The sequence below is a fragment of the Malaya genurostris genome, chromosome 1 (assembly GCF_030247185.1).
Source record: "Malaya genurostris strain Urasoe2022 chromosome 1, Malgen_1.1, whole genome shotgun sequence".
Classification (NCBI taxonomy): domain Eukaryota; kingdom Metazoa; phylum Arthropoda; class Insecta; order Diptera; family Culicidae; genus Malaya; species Malaya genurostris.
Window position 1 is genome coordinate 121,945,327 of NC_080570.1, and position 21,834 is coordinate 121,967,160.

A 21,834-nucleotide genomic window follows, 5' to 3' on the forward strand; every position below is an offset into this window, starting at 1 on the left:
AAACGATAAACGATAAACGATAAACGATAAACGATAAACGATAAACGATAAACGATAAACGATAAACGATAAACGATAAACGATAAACGATAAACGATAAACGATAAACGATAAACGATAAACGATAAACGATAAACGATAAACGATAAACGATAAACGATAAACGATAAACGATAAACGATAAACGATAAACGATAAACGATAAACGATAAACGATAAACGATAAACGATAAACGATAAACGATAAACGATAAACGATAAACGATAAACGATAAACGATAAACGATAAACGATAAACGATAAACGATAAACGATAAACGATAAACGATAAACGATAAACGATAAACGATAAACGATCAACGATAAACGATAAACGATAAACGATAAACGATAAACGATAAACGATAAACGATAAACGATAAACGTCTGCAGGAAGTATTGAAAATCTGTGACACTTGGCAATAAAGAGTGACTAAAATATGACAAATCGAAGTAATTAAATCCCAGAACCTCTTTGGAAACCAAAACTACTACAAATTCGAGCACCAACAGGTAAAAGCCATTGTGAAACCTTTTTCTGTCATTTTCGATTCTCAAAGCTTCGGTTGAATACCGACACTGCATACTGTAGGATTTTCACTGAAAACAGCAAATGACTAAAAGGGCAAACGAATGAAAGAACACAATTTTGATACTTAAGGAGTGTATCGATAAATAGTTAGCAACATTCAAACAGTTATTACTCTGAAATGGCTTAATTTTTTTGCAGCGTAATCGCAATCGAGCGCTTCGCAATCGATCGGTTTCGGTACGGTTTATCGTTTCAATGATGAGTCGAATTGATCCGGAAACGCGAAAGAAAATTCTGCACACTTGGAGCTCAGAAAGTGGTGCCACGTACAACGAAATTGCAAAACGGGTGAAAGTACACCACACCAGTGTCAAAAATATTATCGAGAAGTTCGGTAAGACCCTTTCCATGGAGGATTTGCCCCGATCCGGTAGGAAAACGGGTCCAAGCCAGCCCGGCCGGGACTTAAAAGTGGTTGAGTACATCAGGAAAAACCCATCGGCGTCGACGCGGGATTTGGCCAAGCAGTTCAACACCAGCATCGGGATGATTCAACGGATCAAAGTTCGGAACTCCCTGAAAACGTACAAGAAACAGAAGGTGCCGAAAAAGTCCCTGGTACAGCAAGTTCAGGCCAAAACAAGAGCGCGAAAACTGTATAACCGGATTCTACAGAATAAAGACGGATGCATCGACGACGTAACCTACGCCAAGGAAGACTCTCGAGCGCTGCCCGGACCGCAATAAATCGGTGTACCAGGACCTGGACGACGCTGACACCACGGTGGCGATGGAAAAGTTTGGGCAGAAGGTGTTGGTCTGGCATTAGCGCCAAGGTGTACGAGGAAGAATGTTTGAAGAAGAGAATGTTGCCACTGTACAGAAAGCATAAGACTCCTCCTCTCTTCTGGCCGGATTTGGCTTCAGCCCACTACGCCAGCTCCGTTATACAGTGGTTGTCAAAAAATAATGTACAATTCGTGGAAAAGGACATCAACCCACCGAACTGCCGGGATCTTTGGCCAATTGAAAGGTATTGGGCAATTGTCAAGCGGCACTTTCGGAAGGAAGGTACAGTGTCCCAAAACATGCAGGAGATCAAAAAAAAAACTGGACAGCTGCCACCAGGAAAGCCACAAAAGTAACTGTGCAGAATTTAATGAAGAATGTCAAGTCCAAAGTTTGAGCGTTTCACAGAAACTATGATTTTCTTCAATATAATCAGTGAAATGCATAAAAATGTTTTTTTTCTACAATATATCAAAAACTGATGTCAAAATATGTTTTGTTTTCGCTTTTTTATTCAATAATCAATGTTGCTAACTACTTTTCGATACACTTCTTATTGGAGAAGCCAAATGAATGAAAAACTAACAGAAAATGAATTATTGGAAAAAGATACGCTCAGAGACAGGACTCGAACCTGCGTTCTTAGTTTAATTTTGATCAGCCTCCGTTTCAATGAAAAATCAGATCTTAACATACCATCTGTTGACTGACACATTACTTTTGACCAAAGAATCATGAGAGGAATGAGACAAAACAATGAGCATATCCCACGTATCGTCTGGTTTCCGGTAGTTAGATCTATGGTTATGCATATATAAGGATCTGTTTTTCCCCGAATAAAATTGATGCCGTGCGAGAGAGGTATTCGAGGTGTTAACCCTAATTCTGTATAAAATTTAGCTTAACTAAAATAAGTTCAAAAATCTAGTCGCATAATTCAAGTTCCGAACTTAGTTCCACAACAGGAATTAAATTCTTCTTCAGAAGTCAGTTCCAAAATTCAGATTCGGAGTTCAGATCTTAAAGTCTTTCTAAAAGTCACTTGTTTCCAAAATTCTGAAATTGAATTTCTGAAACGGAATTTTGAAATTGAGTTTCTGAATCAGAATTCTGGAATTTCGATTACAAATTAAGGAACTGAATCCAGTTCCAAAATTTAGTCAAGAAAATAGTTCCAAAAATATTCAGAAGCTTGAAAATAAAAATATTTCTGATGGCATGGAGAAAGAATTATGTTGATGCGTTGAATACTTCATAAATATTATCGTCAAAAAATCAAGCAAATAGTCGTGTCACAAACGCAAATTCAATTCACTTAAGCTTGCGGTAGTTTCAAGTTGTAATAACTAATCATTGTACGAGAAAAAAGGAATGTTCTTATTTGTATCGAATAATTGACTTTTCCCGACAAACTCCGACCAGAGCTGCGGACGAAATACGCACTGTTTCTCTTCGGTTAGCTCTACTATATCGCGTATCTACTTTATCGACACAGCTACCCGTCGCAGGTGGTTTCAAATCGAGTAAACCAAACCACTTCTTCCACTGGTTTTTCGGTTTTACTTTGAAGGTAGTACTGTTTCCCAAATGTACAAAGTCTGCCGAATGCTAGTCGATTCCGAATCGGTCGAAGGGCTGTAGTTTGTTTGTTCATGAGAAGGATGTACAATTCGTAATTCACGTTTAGTCTGACTTACTCTAATGCTACGAGATTTAGTTCACGCGCTTGTTTAATGATTTTGTTCGGATAATAACAATCAAGATGATAATAATTAGAACAATAATAATAATCATTCAATAATATAGAAACCTTTGCCGTTTGTTCTTGTTTTTTCTCCTTTTTTCTATGCACACACGCTCAGTAGTTGTATACAATAACTGTAGTATCCGACAAAATTCAACATTCAATTTATATGCGTTTTTTTTTTCTGTGTGTGTAGCGATGAGTAGTAATGAGGTGATGGTGTTGGTGATAACTGTGACTTCCCTTAGATGGTGCGTGCAAATTGGAGTTGGTAACTAAGTAGTAACTTTACGCCACAATTTTTGTTTATTTTTTGATTTTGTTTGTTTTAGTTTTACTTTACCTAACAACATCAATTGTAATTGTATAAAAATATTTACTTTTTTTTATTCGAATAATCTACTTACTGGATGTTTTTTTTTTACTCTTCCAGTTCCTCCACTTTTGGGGCGACTTTTGAATTTCGATAGACACTAATGAATCGCTCGCTTTAAAACACCAAAAAAACCGCCGGATTATCCGCCGACGAGCGAGGTTACCGCTAGTGTTTGAATTCGTGGGAAGAAAAATATACACCTAGCTGTTTGATTACTAATCGTATGAATTTAGAATACTAAACATTCTGAACTAACTTCATGTGTATGTACGGTTGCATTTTCCGCGTTCGGTTCGCGGGGGTTCGGACACAACTGCCTAAATTTATGCGCCCTCGGCCTCCTTGGATGCCAGACTAGGGGAAACGATCCGACTGTACAAGGAAGAGAACAGCTGGCACCACCGGCTCGGCCCCCGGGCTGTCGGTATATTCTTTACAGTGTAGAATGCAGGTAGAGAAGTTCGGAGTGCCCCGGGAACACCGGGATGGGCAGCTGTTTTGCAAATTTCTTTTTTATCATTTCCCTTCCGATTGCATCTGGCAACGCTGCGGCGAAGGGAGGGCGAAGAATTTTCACTTGATTTCTTTCATATTGGTTTTTGTTTTAGTTTTTTTTTCTTTCTAATTTTCCCGTTTGCCGTTTGACGAGGTCATAGGTTAGTCGCGCAAACGTTTTCGCTGTGTACCGCGCGAGATGGATTTGTAAAAAGTGTAAATTTTCATACATATTAATACTCTGGCAACAGTTATTAGAATATATCAAAACTATATAGTGGGCATTTGACAGACGTTTCACCTGTTTTCTGTATTTTTGTTTTGTTTTGCTGCTTTCTGCTTGTATAAGAATCAACACTATCCCACTAGGAAAATAACACCCATGTACAGAACGAGCTTTTGATTACCACTTTTTTAAAATTTCATAGAACACTAACAATATTTTTCAATTTCTTTAGGTGTTTTTTTTTTGTTTAGTTTGTAGGTTATGTACACACACAGTTTGGTGACCCACGACCCATCGGAATCGCCGCAAAGGCGTGGATTTATTGCTTGATTAAAACATTGTTCGTTTGAATGAATATTTGATCTATAGAACATGTGAGTGAGTGTGTGAGTGATTATGAGTGCCGAGATGAGTTGAAGATATTTACACTATTTACAGCTGGGCGGAGTCGTTCGTCCGGTGGCGTACTAAATAGGGGGCTAATTTTCGCACCAGACGACCGGCTGTGGCCCAGGTCATACAAATTGTAGCTAGTTTTTAGTGTTTTACCGGTATTTATCTCCTAGAGTTTGTTATGCTTCTTTTTTACACGATTCCTATACGTTACTGTTCGGTTTGATTCTAACCTCAAAAAAGTTTCTACGCTAGTATATTTTGACTTGACTTTTTTTTCTTTCTTCACTAAATATTAATCGAAACCTATTGCTAATAATTTGAAACTCAAGATTTGAGATTACAATTATTGCTTACGCTATCGTTTTTTTTTTGTTAATTATTCCCCTGTACTCTCCAACTTTTGCTCTCTCTAACTCTTGTGTTCGAAAGGGAGGGAACGGAGAACATCCCACCGAATGTCTTTCGAACCGGGTCCAGCCCTGCTGCTAGATGTTGGTGGGGTTGCGGGTGAGTGAGGTGGGAGCTAGTAGACGACGTTTCGACATCTAAACTTGAAAGTATAGATAGTGCTTGGTATAAAATTTGCGAGTTCGTTTACAATAAGTCTTTCTAACAGTTAAATTCATCAGCCCTCGTTTCGGGTGGGACTCGATTCTATGTATGTGTGTGTGATGTATTTGCGGTGTGCTAGAAGATTTTTTCGTGTTTCCTGGAGTCTCTGTGTGAGAGTGTCAGTGTGAGTGTGAGTGTTATGTTGTGCTTGTGGACACTTGGTGTTAAAGTCTTAGATTATTAGACACGATGTCGGTGCTAGGGATTCCGATGTTTTGACGAAGAACTGGCAAGATTTTTTGGTCAATACAACTGAATGGGGTTATCGCAGGTAACCGCCCCGGTAGCCTCCACCGCCGAGTTGTGCGCCACTGACTGCCCGTTCCGTAGCTTTCTCGATGCTTCGGGAAACGCAGCGGTAGCAGCACACGTACGCCAAACATCACTTGAACAGGATCCGTCGGAAAGCCCGCCGGAAGTCCTTGTTGAAGATGGTGTAGATGGCCGGATTCAGGGCCGAGTTCATGTAGCCTAGCCAGAATGCTAGCGAAAATGCAATGTCCGGTATGTGACAGTCCTTACAAACCGGCACCAGAATGTAGAGAAAGAAAAACGGCAACCAGCAGGCTATGAAACTGCCCATGATCAGTCCAAGGATCAAAGTGGCCCGTTTTTCCTTCTTTCTCGCTATCCGCCGTTTCTCTTTCTCCGGATCCCGTGGTTTGGCTTTGGGCAGTGCCGGTTCCATCTCGCTACAAGCACTATCGGTCTGCCGGGCCGATATGGAAATCGTTTGCTGTCCCATGCCAGCCCCACCCGCACCCGCACAGTTCACCATGGCTTTAGTCTTATTTCTACCCCTACCCCGTTGTCCGAATATCGGTTGACACAGCCTGAACTTGAGCGGTTTCACCACCGCACACCTACTGACCACACCGGAATCCGAACTGGACGGATCGAACTCACTCACCATGTCCGTCTCGATGCCTACCGAGAGGGCCCGGTTTCGCGGCGAAATCCCCGGACTGACTGCCGCACCGGAGTTCGCCGCCGCTCCGTTATTCCCCCGGAGCAAAGGCAGTGAGGTCAAGCCGCTCATCGGTGTCCCCACCTTGAGCGTATCTTTCATTTCCTGTATTGCTGCTGCGTGGTCGTGATCCGCTGCCTCACTGGTCGACATGTCCGAGGCAAAATCGCAGGTCACCACCGGGATGGACATAGTCGTGCCACATCCAGCACCACCACCACCACCACCGGCTAGTCCTCGTGGTGGCGGTTCTATTGTCGCTATTTGCTGCTGCTGCTGTGGCGGTTGGCCGGTGTTGTTGCTCAAACTGTTATTATTGTTGTTGTTGATGTTACTGTTGGCAGCGCTGGTCGGATGCTGACCATTGGCACTAGTGGCCACGGCACCGACCGATACTGATGAGGCACTGGGTAGCGATGGCATCGGGTTCGTTCGCGTAAAGCTGGTATCCTGTAACAGAGAAAATAAGGTTGTTTCTATTAATCATAAATTGTTTATTGGTGAATTGGACATTTAAAAAAATTTCTAGGGTGCCCTCTCATTCGCAAACCTTCCATCAACATTTTCTCAACTGAGGTTCCGTTAGCTGCAGTGGAGGTGCGAATCCATCCGGTTGGAGTAATTCTGTCGTTCCTATTTTGCCGTTCCCATCTACTACAGTCCCCAAGTAACCACCAAATCCCGTATTTGCTTTACATGCGCATATAAGGCAGGTATAAGACACCGGTACCTCAAATCTGCTCTATATGCATCTATAAAGCATATATACGAATTCGTGGTTACTTCGGTCGACAGCACAGTTCAGATCTACGACACATCGATAGTTTCCCGAGCATTATAAGATACTGTCACCGAAGTAAATATCAAATCGGGCTTTGGAGTAACGAAAATTTGGCCAATGGATTCCGATATCTTCCAAGATATCGCCTTTTTGACGAGCTCCACAATGGATCTTTCGTATCCCGTAGATCTTTCCAGCGCTACGGCGGCGAAAGAAGTGCAGGAGGTAAAGGGTGACATCGGAATCGCAATGGATCGTTCAATTCAGTCTGCCACTTTGTCTGTACCACTTCTAAATGGTACCTTAGAAGATCTGTCACCAGTTCCGAAGGCACCACCTCGTCCAGAAAAAAACAAAAAGAAGGCCACAAAACACGACAGCTTGAAAAAAGTACTAACAAATCAAAGACGAGTCCCAGTAACCACGTTCATGTTTGCCACGAAGCTTAGTACGCCCCAAGTACCGCGACTCCTGATGACGTCAATGCGTAATCGCCTTCAGTTTGAATTCCAGGGTTGTTACGATCGCGCGGATTTCGTGGATTTGGCGCGGTTTCTGCTAAGATTTGGAATTTAAAATCATTCCACAAAATTCTTTGCAAATTTTTGAAGCTTGTGAATTTTGTGAAACCTTAAAAAATGAAAGACGGGCGAACGTTTCAGCAATTGGTCGAGATTTTCACCTTGATAAAACTAAAATTTACTAGAAGGCGGTTCTAGCCAATAATTTCTTCAGTGGACAAAAAGCTTTTCGATTTCGAGTGATACAAGTTGCTTTTTCAACATTTTGCAATCAAGGATATTGATGGAAGATATCGTCTCAGTGATTCAATAATGCAAAGAATGTAATAAGTATAATATGGTAACAAATTTTGTGTATGATAAAAATCGAATTCTTAAAGCAAAATTCACACGACATGCTTACGAAGCGAAGTCTGACAATAAAAGAAACGAAGAAGTTCTGGGATTCCATCCGTGGTGATAAGAAAGTGTTCTAACAGTTTGTTGGTTCCACTATCCAACATTTTCAATTGTTCTTTGCGTTCTGGAATTTTTCCTGAAATATGGAAGAAATCCTATGTTAACAAGGGTATAGTATCCAACTACCTTGGAATTGTTGCTTTGTACGTTGTATCGAAGCTGTTTGAAATTATAGTTCTGGATGTTATAACACATAGTTGCTCTGACTACATATCAGTGACTCAGCTTGAATCCATGCCAAAGCTTTCAACTTCCCCTGCTGCGTTCGACGAAATCAATCATCACATAACGATCTCCAAGTCAAGTAGACTGGCATTAAACGGATCATTTTTTAATTGGCTTCGATCATATCTAATTGGAAAATAGGAGCCTGTACAACCTCACCACGTGCTGTTACATCTGGAGTTCCTCAAGGAAGTCACCTTGGACCGTTCATAATTTTTTTGTATCTCAACGATCTAAATTTTTCGATCAAGTGCATGAAACTATCGTTCGCCGATGGCTTTCGTATTTCATATTTCAAAATGGTTTATATACCACTAAATGCTCCGTCGTCTCTTTTTGTAGCAAAAAGTCTGTATTCAAGTTCGACTATAATATGCCACAAACTGTTCTCGAACGCGCACCTTCTGTTAAGAAGGACCTGGGTGTTCTGGAAACCAAGTTAAGTTTTAAAGAGCACATAGAGCTTTAAATTGCTTCAATTTGACATTCGACGTCGTAGTTTTCCTATTTTTTTCTTCGGATTCCCTATGCTAGAAATAATTATGGATATAACGAGCTCATTGCTAGCATGTGTCGCATATTTAACAAATGTTTCAATCCTTTCTACTTCCATTTATCACGTAAAAAAACCGTTTCTTATATTACTTTCTCATTAGATTTAGTTACTATAGAAACACTAGATCTAAGGAAAATGATCATTTGGATGATTTTGATCTATTGATGCAAAAGATGAGGAGGTTGAATGCCTGCTGGAGAACAAGTTTGACAGAATTGGGCTTTTCCCTGATCCAAATAAAATAATAAAAGATGAGGAGGCAAAGAAAGACATTCAAAGTAAAATCTGACAACAGAAGTAGGCGCTATTATAATTGAAACTAAAATTAAAAAGAGTGAATCAGATCATCCTGATGTGGTCTACCTTAAAATTCTTCTTACCAAGAAGGAAATGTTTGCCGAGCAAAAAGATGTCGAAATAGAAAAAATATCTTCGATGAAATCTGTTTCACTTCTTTCAAAATCACAATTGTAGGCATTTTTATTTTTACTGTAACATTTTCCGTACATCTGAGTGTATTAATTAAGGATTAAAAGTAAACCAAGTTAACTTGATTTGGTAATTTATGTATTACGTACATTTTATTCAGTACGTATGTCATAGATTGATATATGCAGTGGAACGAGTTTATTAAAGTGACTTGCAGGATTGAGTTTCAAAAAATCTTTTTTAACAATAATTTATTATCAAATAAATGCTAAGCCTGACATGTATGAAATATCAGTTTTGAACAATTTTTCATCAACGTTTGATGGAAAATTGCTTACATTTTATGAATGTAGATTTCAATTCCGTAATAAACATAGTTGGCAGCACTGCTTCAATGCATTTGTATTAGATTGCGCTACACAAAATAAGCAAAACTAAATATTTTCTGTTACAAAAGTAGTTTTCCGGAAAAATAAATAGTTTTACGACAACATTCCATATCCATTGCCTTTCGCGTGTTCCTATTTTGCGGGTTTACTGAAAGAAGATACGTAAATCTTTATATCGCAATAATTCCTGCAAGAGGAAATCTATACAGGAATGTGTTTGTTGCTAGTCAAATGTGTTAGTAGAAGTAAGCTGAAACTGAGATAATTTTTCTCGAGCAGTTTTAAGGAGTGTATCGAAAATAAGCTATTCACATACATTTGTGTTGTACGCATGTATTTGTGATGGTTTTTTATGCTGAGATCAAAGCATGCTGTGCGTTTGGCTGTCAATTTTTGTTTGTTTACTTGTTTGTGCGGTTGAAATTCCGCGTTTTCAAAATGTCGCGTATTGAAAAGGAAGTGAAAATTGAGGTTCTGGACACATGGCTAAGTGAGAAGGGTGTTACTATGCGAAAATTGGCGAAGCGGTTTGCAATTCATCATGCCAGTGGTAAAACCATCATCAATAAGTTTGGGGAACACTGTTCTTTGGATGAGCTACCAGGAAGAGACAGAAAACCCGGGTTTTCCAACCCGAAACTAGTCCAGAAAGTGATATCTCTAGTCTTGAAGAAAAAATCAATGTCAACACGTGATTTGGCCAAAAAAGCAGGAACGAGTGTCGGAATGATCCAGCATATCACGAGGCGAAATCACCTGAAGACCTACAAGAAGCAGAAAATCTCGAAACAAAGTGTAGAACAGAAGAAGCGAGCAGCAACAAGGGCCCGGAAATTGTATTCGCGATGCGCATCGATTTCGATGCGCATCGCATCGCATTCGCATCGATTGAGCGATGCGGACAGGTCGATTCAAGTAGAGAAACTCGGTCGAAAGATACTGGTATGGCAAGCAATATGTTCCTGTGGATTAAAGTCAACCATTTTTTACACTACCGAAACTATAAATGCAGAAATCTATCGATCTGAGTGTCTCCAGAAAAGATTGCTGCCTTTCTATAAGAAGCATAGTACACCTCCACTGTCTTGGCAGGATTTAGCGTCGGCTCACTATGCCAAAACCACTCTCAATTGGCTTGCGGAAAAGACACCAAATTGCCCTCAGCTTCGACCCATCGAATGTTATTGGGCAATCGTGAAGAGGGAAGATAAGTTGTACGTAACCCGAATAGTGAGACACTTCAAACGTTGCCCATAGAGGCGGAGTCCACGGTAAATTCGCGACCTTTCCTGTATCTTCCAATACAATCGGGAGAACAAGAAGCGCTCACTCCAAACTGTTTCGTGAGGTTGAGCACCAGCGGGGTGAACTAACCAGATAGAGAACAAACTATGTTACTATAAACAAGTTGACACTTTGGCCTGGCACAGTTCCTCACAGGTCACGGTTGTTTTAGGTGGTACCTCCACAGGTTCGGCATCTCCAGCTGGCCCTGGCTGATCAAAGGGGCTTAAGACTGCAGAACACGTTCTGTGTGCCTGTCCCCGCTTTGCGACACAAAGGAATGGTCTACCAGTCCTGGGTTGTCGAGGCGTCAGCGAACCGGAAGCTAAGCTCCAACCGGAATCGCCGGACCGACCTCGACATCCTCCTGGTCGATCCCCTGTAGCGAAATGAGTGGCTCAAAATCGAGAGATAAATGGCAAAAAGTAGGAGAGAACGTTGCAGACGTCCATGACGATGCATAAGTCCGGGAAGGGTGCATTGAGCACCGATAGCCTTCCACTCCGAACTAATACCTAACGGTAGTTCCGGGGAGGTAGGGTTGGAGATCCAAGGTGTTTTAGTGGGTAGTTCCAAAAATACAGTGGTAGTCCTGTGGAGAGTACCACACTCTGTGCGTAAATGCGTTTTAACTTGTAAAAAAAAGTTGGCACATTGCAATTGGACACTATGCCAACAGTTGCTGGATTAGAGAATATCTGCCGACCATCAGTACGTGGACGAAGTGACAAATCATTACAGGTGGATGCTTTGGTTGTGGTAGTGGTAGAATCGGGTTCGAAATGGTTAGCTGAAGAGGACGAATGGTACGAGTATATCCAGAACGTGACGGAACGGAGTGAGGAAAGCTGCAGTGATGACAACCATTTTAGGAGCATAAGATCGGCCGGTGGCAAAGCTAGCAGTTCCAGTAATAGGTGGTACAGCCGAAGTTGACTTCTAGCAATACAGGTCCGGGAATCTTCCGAACAACGATCATCCATCCAAAACCTCCTTGGAATATAGGATTTGTGGTCTACCATGTTAACCGATGAAATTAGTGAGTTTCTGATTTGTGGCCCATACTCGTGGTATCACATTCATTTATTGGATCATTGTGATGAGCTATGAGGTAGTGCTTGTTCATCCAAAAACTACTTGGAGTATAGGCCTTAAGATCTACCAGCGTAACCAAGTGAAATAATGAACTCATTGATCACTCGTGTACTTGTGATACCACATGCACTTAATACGCCTATTGCGAATGATCTACGCCGTCCAAAACCTATCTGCAGCTCACACCGTAAGATCTACCAGAATAACACAGTGAATTCACAAACCGAATCTTCCTGCTCCATACTCGTGATTCACGGAAGTCCTTGGATGAACAAAAATGGGAGCCGGTCATTTCACACCGAAAACCATTTCGCCGGAAGGGTCATGTCTCCTGCATGTTATGTCTCCAGTATAACTGATGTTGTACAGCCACATGACCGAAGCCAAGATGGCTTGGCGGCACAAAGCCCCCAAGGCGACGCAAGCTGAATCGGAAGCGGCAGCCTCTTGCATACAAACCTGTAATCGCCTCGTTTGCCCGGTCTATTTTAAGCTAGGTTTCTTTAATTCAGTTAGGACCGAACGAGCGGTGGCGAGATCGGATAGCTGCAGATGCAGACCACAATGGATTTTCCAAATAACTGTGCACAATTTTTTCCCTTCTTTCGGTTTCCATGTTGATTCTTTACAAAGTACAGTCGATTTGCGAATGTCAAAAGTCATACGTGAAGCTGACAAAAATCCCGACATGCGGCCGCGCACCTTCTGTTAAGAAGGACCTGGGTGTTCTGGAAACCAAGTTAAGTTTTAAAGAGCACATAGAGCTTTAAATTGCTTCAATTTGACATTCGACGTCGTAGTTTTCCTATTTTTTTCTTCGGATTCCCTATGCTAGAAATAATTATGGATATAACGAGCTCATTGCTAGCATGTGTCGCATATTTAACAAATGTTTCAATCCTTTCTACTTCCATTTATCACGTAAAAAAACCGTTTCTTATATTACTTTCTCATTAGATTTAGTTACTATAGAAACACTAGATCTAAGGAAAATGATCATTTGGATGATTTTGATCTATTGATGCAAAAGATGAGGAGGTTGAATGCCTGCTGGAGAACAAGTTTGACAGAATTGGGCTTTTCCCTGATCCAAATAAAATAATAAAAGATGAGGAGGCAAAGAAAGACATTCAAAGTAAAATCTGACAACAGAAGTAGGCGCTATTATAATTGAAACTAAAATTAAAAAGAGTGAATCAGATCATCCTGATGTGGTCTACCTTAAAATTCTTCTTACCAAGAAGGAAATGTTTGCCGAGCAAAAAGATGTCGAAATAGAAAAAATATCTTCGATGAAATCTGTTTCACTTCTTTCAAAATCACAATTGTAGGCATTTTTATTTTTACTGTAACATTTTCCGTACATCTGAGTGTATTAATTAAGGATTAAAAGTAAACCAAGTTAACTTGATTTGGTAATTTATGTATTACGTACATTTTATTCAGTACGTATGTCATAGATTGATATATGCAGTGGAACGAGTTTATTAAAGTGACTTGCAGGATTGAGTTTCAAAAAATCTTTTTTAACAATAATTTATTATCAAATAAATGCTAAGCCTGACATGTATGAAATATCAGTTTTGAACAATTTTTCATCAACGTTTGATGGAAAATTGCTTACATTTTATGAATGTAGATTTCAATTCCGTAATAAACATAGTTGGCAGCACTGCTTCAATGCATTTGTATTAGATTGCGCTACACAAAATAAGCAAAACTAAATATTTTCTGTTACAAAAGTAGTTTTCCGGAAAAATAAATAGTTTTACGACAACATTCCATATCCATTGCCTTTCGCGTGTTCCTATTTTGCGGGTTTACTGAAAGAAGATACGTAAATCTTTATATCGCAATAATTCCTGCAAGAGGAAATCTATACAGGAATGTGTTTGTTGCTAGTCAAATGTGTTAGTAGAAGTAAGCTGAAACTGAGATAATTTTTCTCGAGCAGTTTTAAGGAGTGTATCGAAAATAAGCTATTCACATACATTTGTGTTGTACGCATGTATTTGTGATGGTTTTTTATGCTGAGATCAAAGCATGCTGTGCGTTTGGCTGTCAATTTTTGTTTGTTTACTTGTTTGTGCGGTTGAAATTCCGCGTTTTCAAAATGTCGCGTATTGAAAAGGAAGTGAAAATTGAGGTTCTGGACACATGGCTAAGTGAGAAGGGTGTTACTATGCGAAAATTGGCGAAGCGGTTTGCAATTCATCATGCCAGTGGTAAAACCATCATCAATAAGTTTGGGGAACACTGTTCTTTGGATGAGCTACCAGGAAGAGACAGAAAACCCGGGTTTTCCAACCCGAAACTAGTCCAGAAAGTGATATCTCTAGTCTTGAAGAAAAAATCAATGTCAACACGTGATTTGGCCAAAAAAGCAGGAACGAGTGTCGGAATGATCCAGCATATCACGAGGCGAAATCACCTGAAGACCTACAAGAAGCAGAAAATCTCGAAACAAAGTGTAGAACAGAAGAAGCGAGCAGCAACAAGGGCCCGGAAATTGTATTCGCGATGCGCATCGATTTCGATGCGCATCGCATCGCATTCGCATCGATTGAGCGATGCGGACAGGTCGATTCAAGTAGAGAAACTCGGTCGAAAGATACTGGTATGGCAAGCAATATGTTCCTGTGGATTAAAGTCAACCATTTTTTACACTACCGAAACTATAAATGCAGAAATCTATCGATCTGAGTGTCTCCAGAAAAGATTGCTGCCTTTCTATAAGAAGCATAGTACACCTCCACTGTCTTGGCAGGATTTAGCGTCGGCTCACTATGCCAAAACCACTCTCAATTGGCTTGCGGAAAAGACACCAAATTGCCCTCAGCTTCGACCCATCGAATGTTATTGGGCAATCGTGAAGAGGGAAGATAAGTTGTACGTAACCCGAATAGTGAGACACTTCAAACGTTGCCCATAGAGGCGGAGTCCACGGTAAATTCGCGACCTTTCCTGTATCTTCCAATACAATCGGGAGAACAAGAAGCGCTCACTCCAAACTGTTTCGTGAGGTTGAGCACCAGCGGGGTGAACTAACCAGATAGAGAACAAACTATGTTACTATAAACAAGTTGACACTTTGGCCTGGCACAGTTCCTCACAGGTCACGGTTGTTTTAGGTGGTACCTCCACAGGTTCGGCATCTCCAGCTGGCCCTGGCTGATCAAAGGGGCTTAAGACTGCAGAACACGTTCTGTGTGCCTGTCCCCGCTTTGCGACACAAAGGAATGGTCTACCAGTCCTGGGTTGTCGAGGCGTCAGCGAACCGGAAGCTAAGCTCCAACCGGAATCGCCGGACCGACCTCGACATCCTCCTGGTCGATCCCCTGTAGCGAAATGAGTGGCTCAAAATCGAGAGATAAATGGCAAAAAGTAGGAGAGAACGTTGCAGACGTCCATGACGATGCATAAGTCCGGGAAGGGTGCATTGAGCACCGATAGCCTTCCACTCCGAACTAATACCTAACGGTAGTTCCGGGGAGGTAGGGTTGGAGATCCAAGGTGTTTTAGTGGGTAGTTCCAAAAATACAGTGGTAGTCCTGTGGAGAGTACCACACTCTGTGCGTAAATGCGTTTTAACTTGTAAAAAAAAGTTGGCACATTGCAATTGGACACTATGCCAACAGTTGCTGGATTAGAGAATATCTGCCGACCATCAGTACGTGGACGAAGTGACAAATCATTACAGGTGGATGCTTTGGTTGTGGTAGTGGTAGAATCGGGTTCGAAATGGTTAGCTGAAGAGGACGAATGGTACGAGTATATCCAGAACGTGACGGAACGGAGTGAGGAAAGCTGCAGTGATGACAACCATTTTAGGAGCATAAGATCGGCCGGTGGCAAAGCTAGCAGTTCCAGTAATAGGTGGTACAGCCGAAGTTGACTTCTAGCAATACAGGTCCGGGAATCTTCCGAACAACGATCATCCATCCAAAACCTCCTTGGAATATAGGATTTGTGGTCTACCATGTTAACCGATGAAATTAGTGAGTTTCTGATTTGTGGCCCATACTCGTGGTATCACATTCATTTATTGGATCATTGTGATGAGCTATGAGGTAGTGCTTGTTCATCCAAAAACTACTTGGAGTATAGGCCTTAAGATCTACCAGCGTAACCAAGTGAAATAATGAACTCATTGATCACTCGTGTACTTGTGATACCACATGCACTTAATACGCCTATTGCGAATGATCTACGCCGTCCAAAACCTATCTGCAGCTCACACCGTAAGATCTACCAGAATAACACAGTGAATTCACAAACCGAATCTTCCTGCTCCATACTCGTGATTCACGGAAGTCCTTGGATGAACAAAAATGGGAGCCGGTCATTTCACACCGAAAACCATTTCGCCGGAAGGGTCATGTCTCCTGCATGTTATGTCTCCAGTATAACTGATGTTGTACAGCCACATGACCGAAGCCAAGATGGCTTGGCGGCACAAAGCCCCCAAGGCGACGCAAGCTGAATCGGAAGCGGCAGCCTCTTGCATACAAACCTGTAATCGCCTCGTTTGCCCGGTCTATTTTAAGCTAGGTTTCTTTAATTCAGTTAGGACCGAACGAGCGGTGGCGAGATCGGATAGCTGCAGATGCAGACCACAATGGATTTTCCAAATAACTGTGCACAATTTTTTCCCTTCTTTCGGTTTCCATGTTGATTCTTTACAAAGTACAGTAGATTTGCGAATGTCAAAAGTCATACGTGAAGCTGACAAAAATCCCGACATGCGGGCGCCAAGAACTTCCAAATCCGTCCACCAGGAGCGCCACAATATGAGCAAAAGTTTGTTCCAATTCTAAATGAAGCAAGCTTTAACTTGGTAAAAACCACCTATAAAAAGCTTTCTCGAATGAAATCAGTGTTGGCCCTTTTCGAAAGACAATCTAAATGAATTTAGGAGAAACAAAATTTCATTGAAATTTGACAAGCTAGTTCGAATGTGAAACTGTTTGTACAAAAATAGATAGAAAAATCAGTAAATAAAACCCGGCAACCCGGCTACTCACCTGTTCACTGGGTGGCTTCAGAGGCTTTTTCCGTATCCCCCGGCGGGCTCGTGCCTTCGCCGCATAGTAGATCCTAATGTACACGAACACCATGATGCAGCTCGGTATGTAGAACGACCCGAGCGCCGAGTAGAGTACGTAGCCAATGTCCTGACTCAGCTGCAAACAGGAGACGGGAGAGAAACATAAAAATAAAAGACGTTAGGAAATCTTTTGCCTCTGAGTTTTTTTTTCGTTTTTTTCTTTATCACTAGTACGAGTTTGTGTTTCAAAAGTCCATTAGTAGTTGCAATTGAATGAGCCTCTGCTGGTTGTCGGACAGCAGAACAAGTCGGTTGGCAGAAGTTGAGATACATAATTTTATTAATCTTTCAACCCGTTCGTCCTCGTCGTCGTCGTCGTCGTCGTCCGGGGGCACCAACGCCGTCGAGCACTCTTTCTCTAATTGTCTTAATTTGATAGAATTAATTTTCATTTTCTAGACTGTAATTTATTTGTTCGACCATAAACAGGAGCCGTGTGGATCGTGTTGCGGTGGATCGAGGGGAAGGAGGGATGCAAAACGTGATTGGCGGGTTGATCCGCCCGGGAGATTTCGGTGCTTCTCTACGACTGCAGTTCCCTCCAGAATTATAGTTTACAATTCAATGGTCGGTTTTGGAAGTGAGTGCCAGGGGGACTTCGGTCGAGAAGTGCGAACGAATCCGAAAGGATGGGACTAAATTAAATTTAATTAATGGCACGGCCAGGGACAGCTGCAAACGCCTGGCCCCAACAACAACAACAACACAAGCAGTCGGACGGAATGTTTTCACTTCGGTTGACGGGATTGAGATTTATGGGAAACATGATATAATCCCCAGGGTACTTAATGCTGTTAGGTGGCTTCATCGTCGCCGGAAATTATCTGTAACCCCGGCACCTGCTGCGAGTGACAGTTGTTTGTAATGCAATCATTTAAATGGTTTTTCAGTGTTTTTCAATTGGATTTTGGCGCGCCTGGCGGCGTTCAGGAATTGATTCAGGTTTGGCACAGCACAAGGGAAATTACGCCAAACAATCATGTTGTGATGAACGAATGAATTGAAATTACGCACATTTCAACGTTCATTAGTGTACTTAGCAAGGACGATAACAAAAAAAAAAAAATAACACGAGGGGAAAATACGGAAGTGATTCGGAGCACACACTATAAATTATGATTCAATTGTTATTTTATTTGATTTCGATTCAATTTCAAATAAACACGAATTAAATTTTTTCCCTAGAATCGATCAAAAATAAAGATCAAAACCAGCCAGAATCGAAACGATAAATTCCCTACTATCAATTACAAACACTGATTTCAGCAAAATCACGTACGTTCGCTCTTCAGAACCAGTTTCAGCGGTTTCTCCTTCTATTAACTCTCTCCATCGAATAACAGCTTAGTTAACGTTATTTCGAGCGTTCGTTCCGAAAAAAAAACGAGAAAAAAAAACTTTTACCCGGCGCAACGTTGCAGTGCTGCTGCATTCTCTCGCGATAGCGCTCGTTTCTGGTAATGGTAATTGAAACGATGGCTGCCTATCGGAGAGCTCGTTCCGTCCATTGCCGCGGCATTTCGGCCGGGTTCGTTCGAACAGCTTTGCCGTACACCCAGGATTGGATAGCAGTTTTCCTAAACTACCCTGGGGGCACCACCTCGTTCGAGAGCCAAAAACTGTTGAGTTGCAGTCGATTTGATGTTCACGTTGGTTCCACTATTAAAATTTTATCGCTATCGATTCGCCGTTAGTGACTGACTCGCTGCTCACCTCGTGCTCCTCTGCATGCGCTTCACTCGAAACGAACCACCGTGGAAGTGACTATCGCAGCAGCCCAAACAAAATCTGTTCCGTGGATCCGATCGATTTCCGGTCGGTTGAAATCAATGAAACTTTCGGGGCCAACACCCATTCGATTCCGGGGGATGGATCCAGGATCCATAGGAGTTCAGATTTACATCGAAAGTTTAAACGGAATCGACCACGTTTGTAGATCGAAGATTTCGCTTATTCGGGATTTATTTGTCAGAAAATTGGTTTGCAACAGATTGTAGAATTTATGGCAAATCGGATCTCTATCGGAGACTTCCGATAACTAATTGCTGATGCCAACTTTAGCAGAGTTTAGCGTCAAACTTCCCGATCAGAAAGGGAAGAAAAAAAGCTTATGTCATAACAATAGTTTATTTAGTTATCATTGCTTGTTTAGCTATTATAATGGATTGAAAAATGTTTAAGGAATTCCTGCAAACATGAAAATAATGAATAAATTTAGAATGTTAGCACGTTTCGTCGGAAATGTATGTATGTATTTAAGTGCCGCTGTCAGCATTTTCTATCAATTCAAATATATTTTAGTGAATATTTCATGATATTTAAGAATAACTCGAGTGTTGGAAAAATAATGGATTGGAGATTGTGAACTTTGTTTCAAATTTTGCTTTTCTTTGAACCTTTTTGCCTTTCTCATATCAGCAATTCCATGGGAAACTGATATACAATCTTTCAGAATTTCGTACTTTTTGAAAGAATAGTTCTCCATCGAAAAATATTAGACTCGTGATTTTCCTAATTTTACCATTGGGGTGACCATTTTCTTGTTAGGGTGGATAAAAAAATCGATTATTTTTGTTTTTCTTCAAAAAATACATTTTTGCCTTTCTCATATAAAAAGGCTATGCAATCACTGTGAAAATCGACTTTTCAACCGAGGCCCAGAGGGCCGAATGTCATATACCATTCACTCCGCTCGACGAACTGAGCAAATGTATGTGTGTGTATGTAACAAAAATATGCACTCACTTTTCTCAGAGATGGCTGAACCGATTTTCACAAACAAAGATTCAAATGAAAGGTCTCATAGTCCCATAGCCTGCTATTGAATTTCATTCCGATCTGACTTTCGGTTCAGGAGATATAGGATGATATGTACCCAAAAAAATAAAAAAAATATGTACTCACTTTTTTTCGAGATGGCTGAACCGATCACAAACTAAGATACAAATCATTGCCGTTTCAACCTTCCGAGCGAACAGACGTGATTTGGATTTACTGCGAAAGCATTGAAAACCAGTTGTGTGTGTGTGATAAAGTGGTCGGACGATATTGTGTGATAGACAATAGTGCTTTTTCCTCTGAGAGGTTTTTTTTCGCATTATATAATAGAACAGTGCCTTATTGTGAGCGGTCGATCGAAACGGTACCGTTAGCCGGTTATTGTTCCGCCGATCAAGGCCAAGTGTGCGGATTATAAACAAGCGGCCATTGTTCCCTGTGTCGATTGTGATCGAACATTGAAGTGAAGTGATACCGTTAGTCCATACAAACTATAAACAGTTTATTTGTGCCTTTTCCTCGGTGAGGTTTTTTGCACCTTCGCACCGAACCGTTAGCTGGTGCTTTGTGCTTTTCCTCGTAGAGGTTTTTTGGCGACCGTTCCTTGCAACTGTACAACAAGCTAAGTATTGCTTTTTTTCTTTATTCTGCCCTTATTACAGTTTATTGTTGCATCCCTCTTATAATTTACCACTTGCCTAAATATAACCTCGTGCTACAGTAAGCACAATGAGTCCTCCCCCTCCAGACGAAGAAATGAAGACAGATCCTAATCCGCCTGTTGTTGACAGTAATAAAACCCCCCGGATTAAGGAATATTCCGATGAACCCTCGCTATCGACCGGTCCATATGTGGTGTACTTCCGGACCAAATCTAAAGATAAAACATTGAATTTATTGACATTAAATAAGAACCTGACGTCACATTACCCGACTATCACACAAATAGTAAAAATGCGCTCCGACAAACTCAGGGTCTCGTTGACCAGCTTAAAGCAGGCTAATGAGATCGTTCGAAATGAGCTCTTTACGCGGGATTATCGCGTATATGTACCAGCCCGCGAAGTCGAAATAGACGGCGTGGTCACAGATGCAGGTTTGACTTGCGCAGATATTCTTGAGCACGGGGTTGGCGGTTTCAAAAACCCCTTACTCAAGAATCTGAAGATACTGGATTGCAAACGCTTGCATTCAGTATCGATCGCCGAGGATGGGTCAAAATCTTATCCTCAATCGAACTCGTATCGTGTGACCTTCGCTGGTTCGGCTTTGCCAAATTATGTCCTTCTGGACAGGGTTCGTCTACCCGTACGTCTCTTCGTGCCGCGGGTTATGAACTGTACTAATTGCCAGCAATTAGGACACACAGCCTCCCATTGTGCGAATCGGCCTCGTTGTTCGAAGTGTGGAGAGCGTCATGCGGATGGCTCTTGCGGAAGAGACATTGAAAAGTGTCTCTACTGCAGTGAGGGTCCGCATGATCTCTCAGCATGTCCCACCTACAAATTGCGTGGAGATAAGCTAAAGCACTCTTTGAGGGAACGCTCCAAGCGCACATTTGCAGAAATGCTAAAGAGTGCTACACCACCAAGCCCATCTGCAAATCCCTATGCTTGCTTGTCAACAGACGAGTGCGATTCAGACGACCCTCTCGAAGGCACATCTTCGGCCATCCCTCGTAGCAACAGGAAAAGGAGAAATATTTCCTCTCATAAGCTACCTAGTAAGGGTTCGAAGGTTGCCCTTGAGGGGCCTCCAAAAGTAACAGCTAATGGTAGTGTTAGTAAAACACCGAAGCAAAGAATAGCTCCTGATCTAGAAAAACTGAGATCTGATAAGGAGTTTCCAACACTTCCTAAGACAAACAAAAACTCAATTGCCCCTAAAGACCAGTCAAAGAATCAACCAAATGCTGGATTTATTAAATTCTCTGATATAGTGGACTGGATTTTTAAAACTTTCAATATCTCTGACCCCTTGAAAGGTATTTTGATGACCTTTGTACCCGTAGCTGAGACGTTTTTGAAACAGTTG

General features: G+C 41.5%; 1 protein-coding gene across 1 annotated transcript in view; it reads right to left on the reverse strand.

Annotated features, from left to right (window-relative positions):
- Positions 1 to 415: 415 nt before the first annotated feature.
- The window catches only part of LOC131425663 (alpha-2 adrenergic receptor), a 708,037-nt gene continuing 686,618 nt past the window's right edge, over positions 416 to 21,834 (reverse strand). Inside the window, exons 3-4 of the mRNA XM_058587719.1 lie at positions 16,940 to 17,098; positions 416 to 6,626 (exon numbers count right to left, since the gene is read on the reverse strand). Coding sequence (XP_058443702.1) covers positions 5,592 to 6,626; positions 16,940 to 17,098 — 1,194 coding nt within the window. The 3' untranslated portion in view covers positions 416 to 5,591. The remainder of the gene's footprint in view (positions 6,627 to 16,939; positions 17,099 to 21,834) is intronic.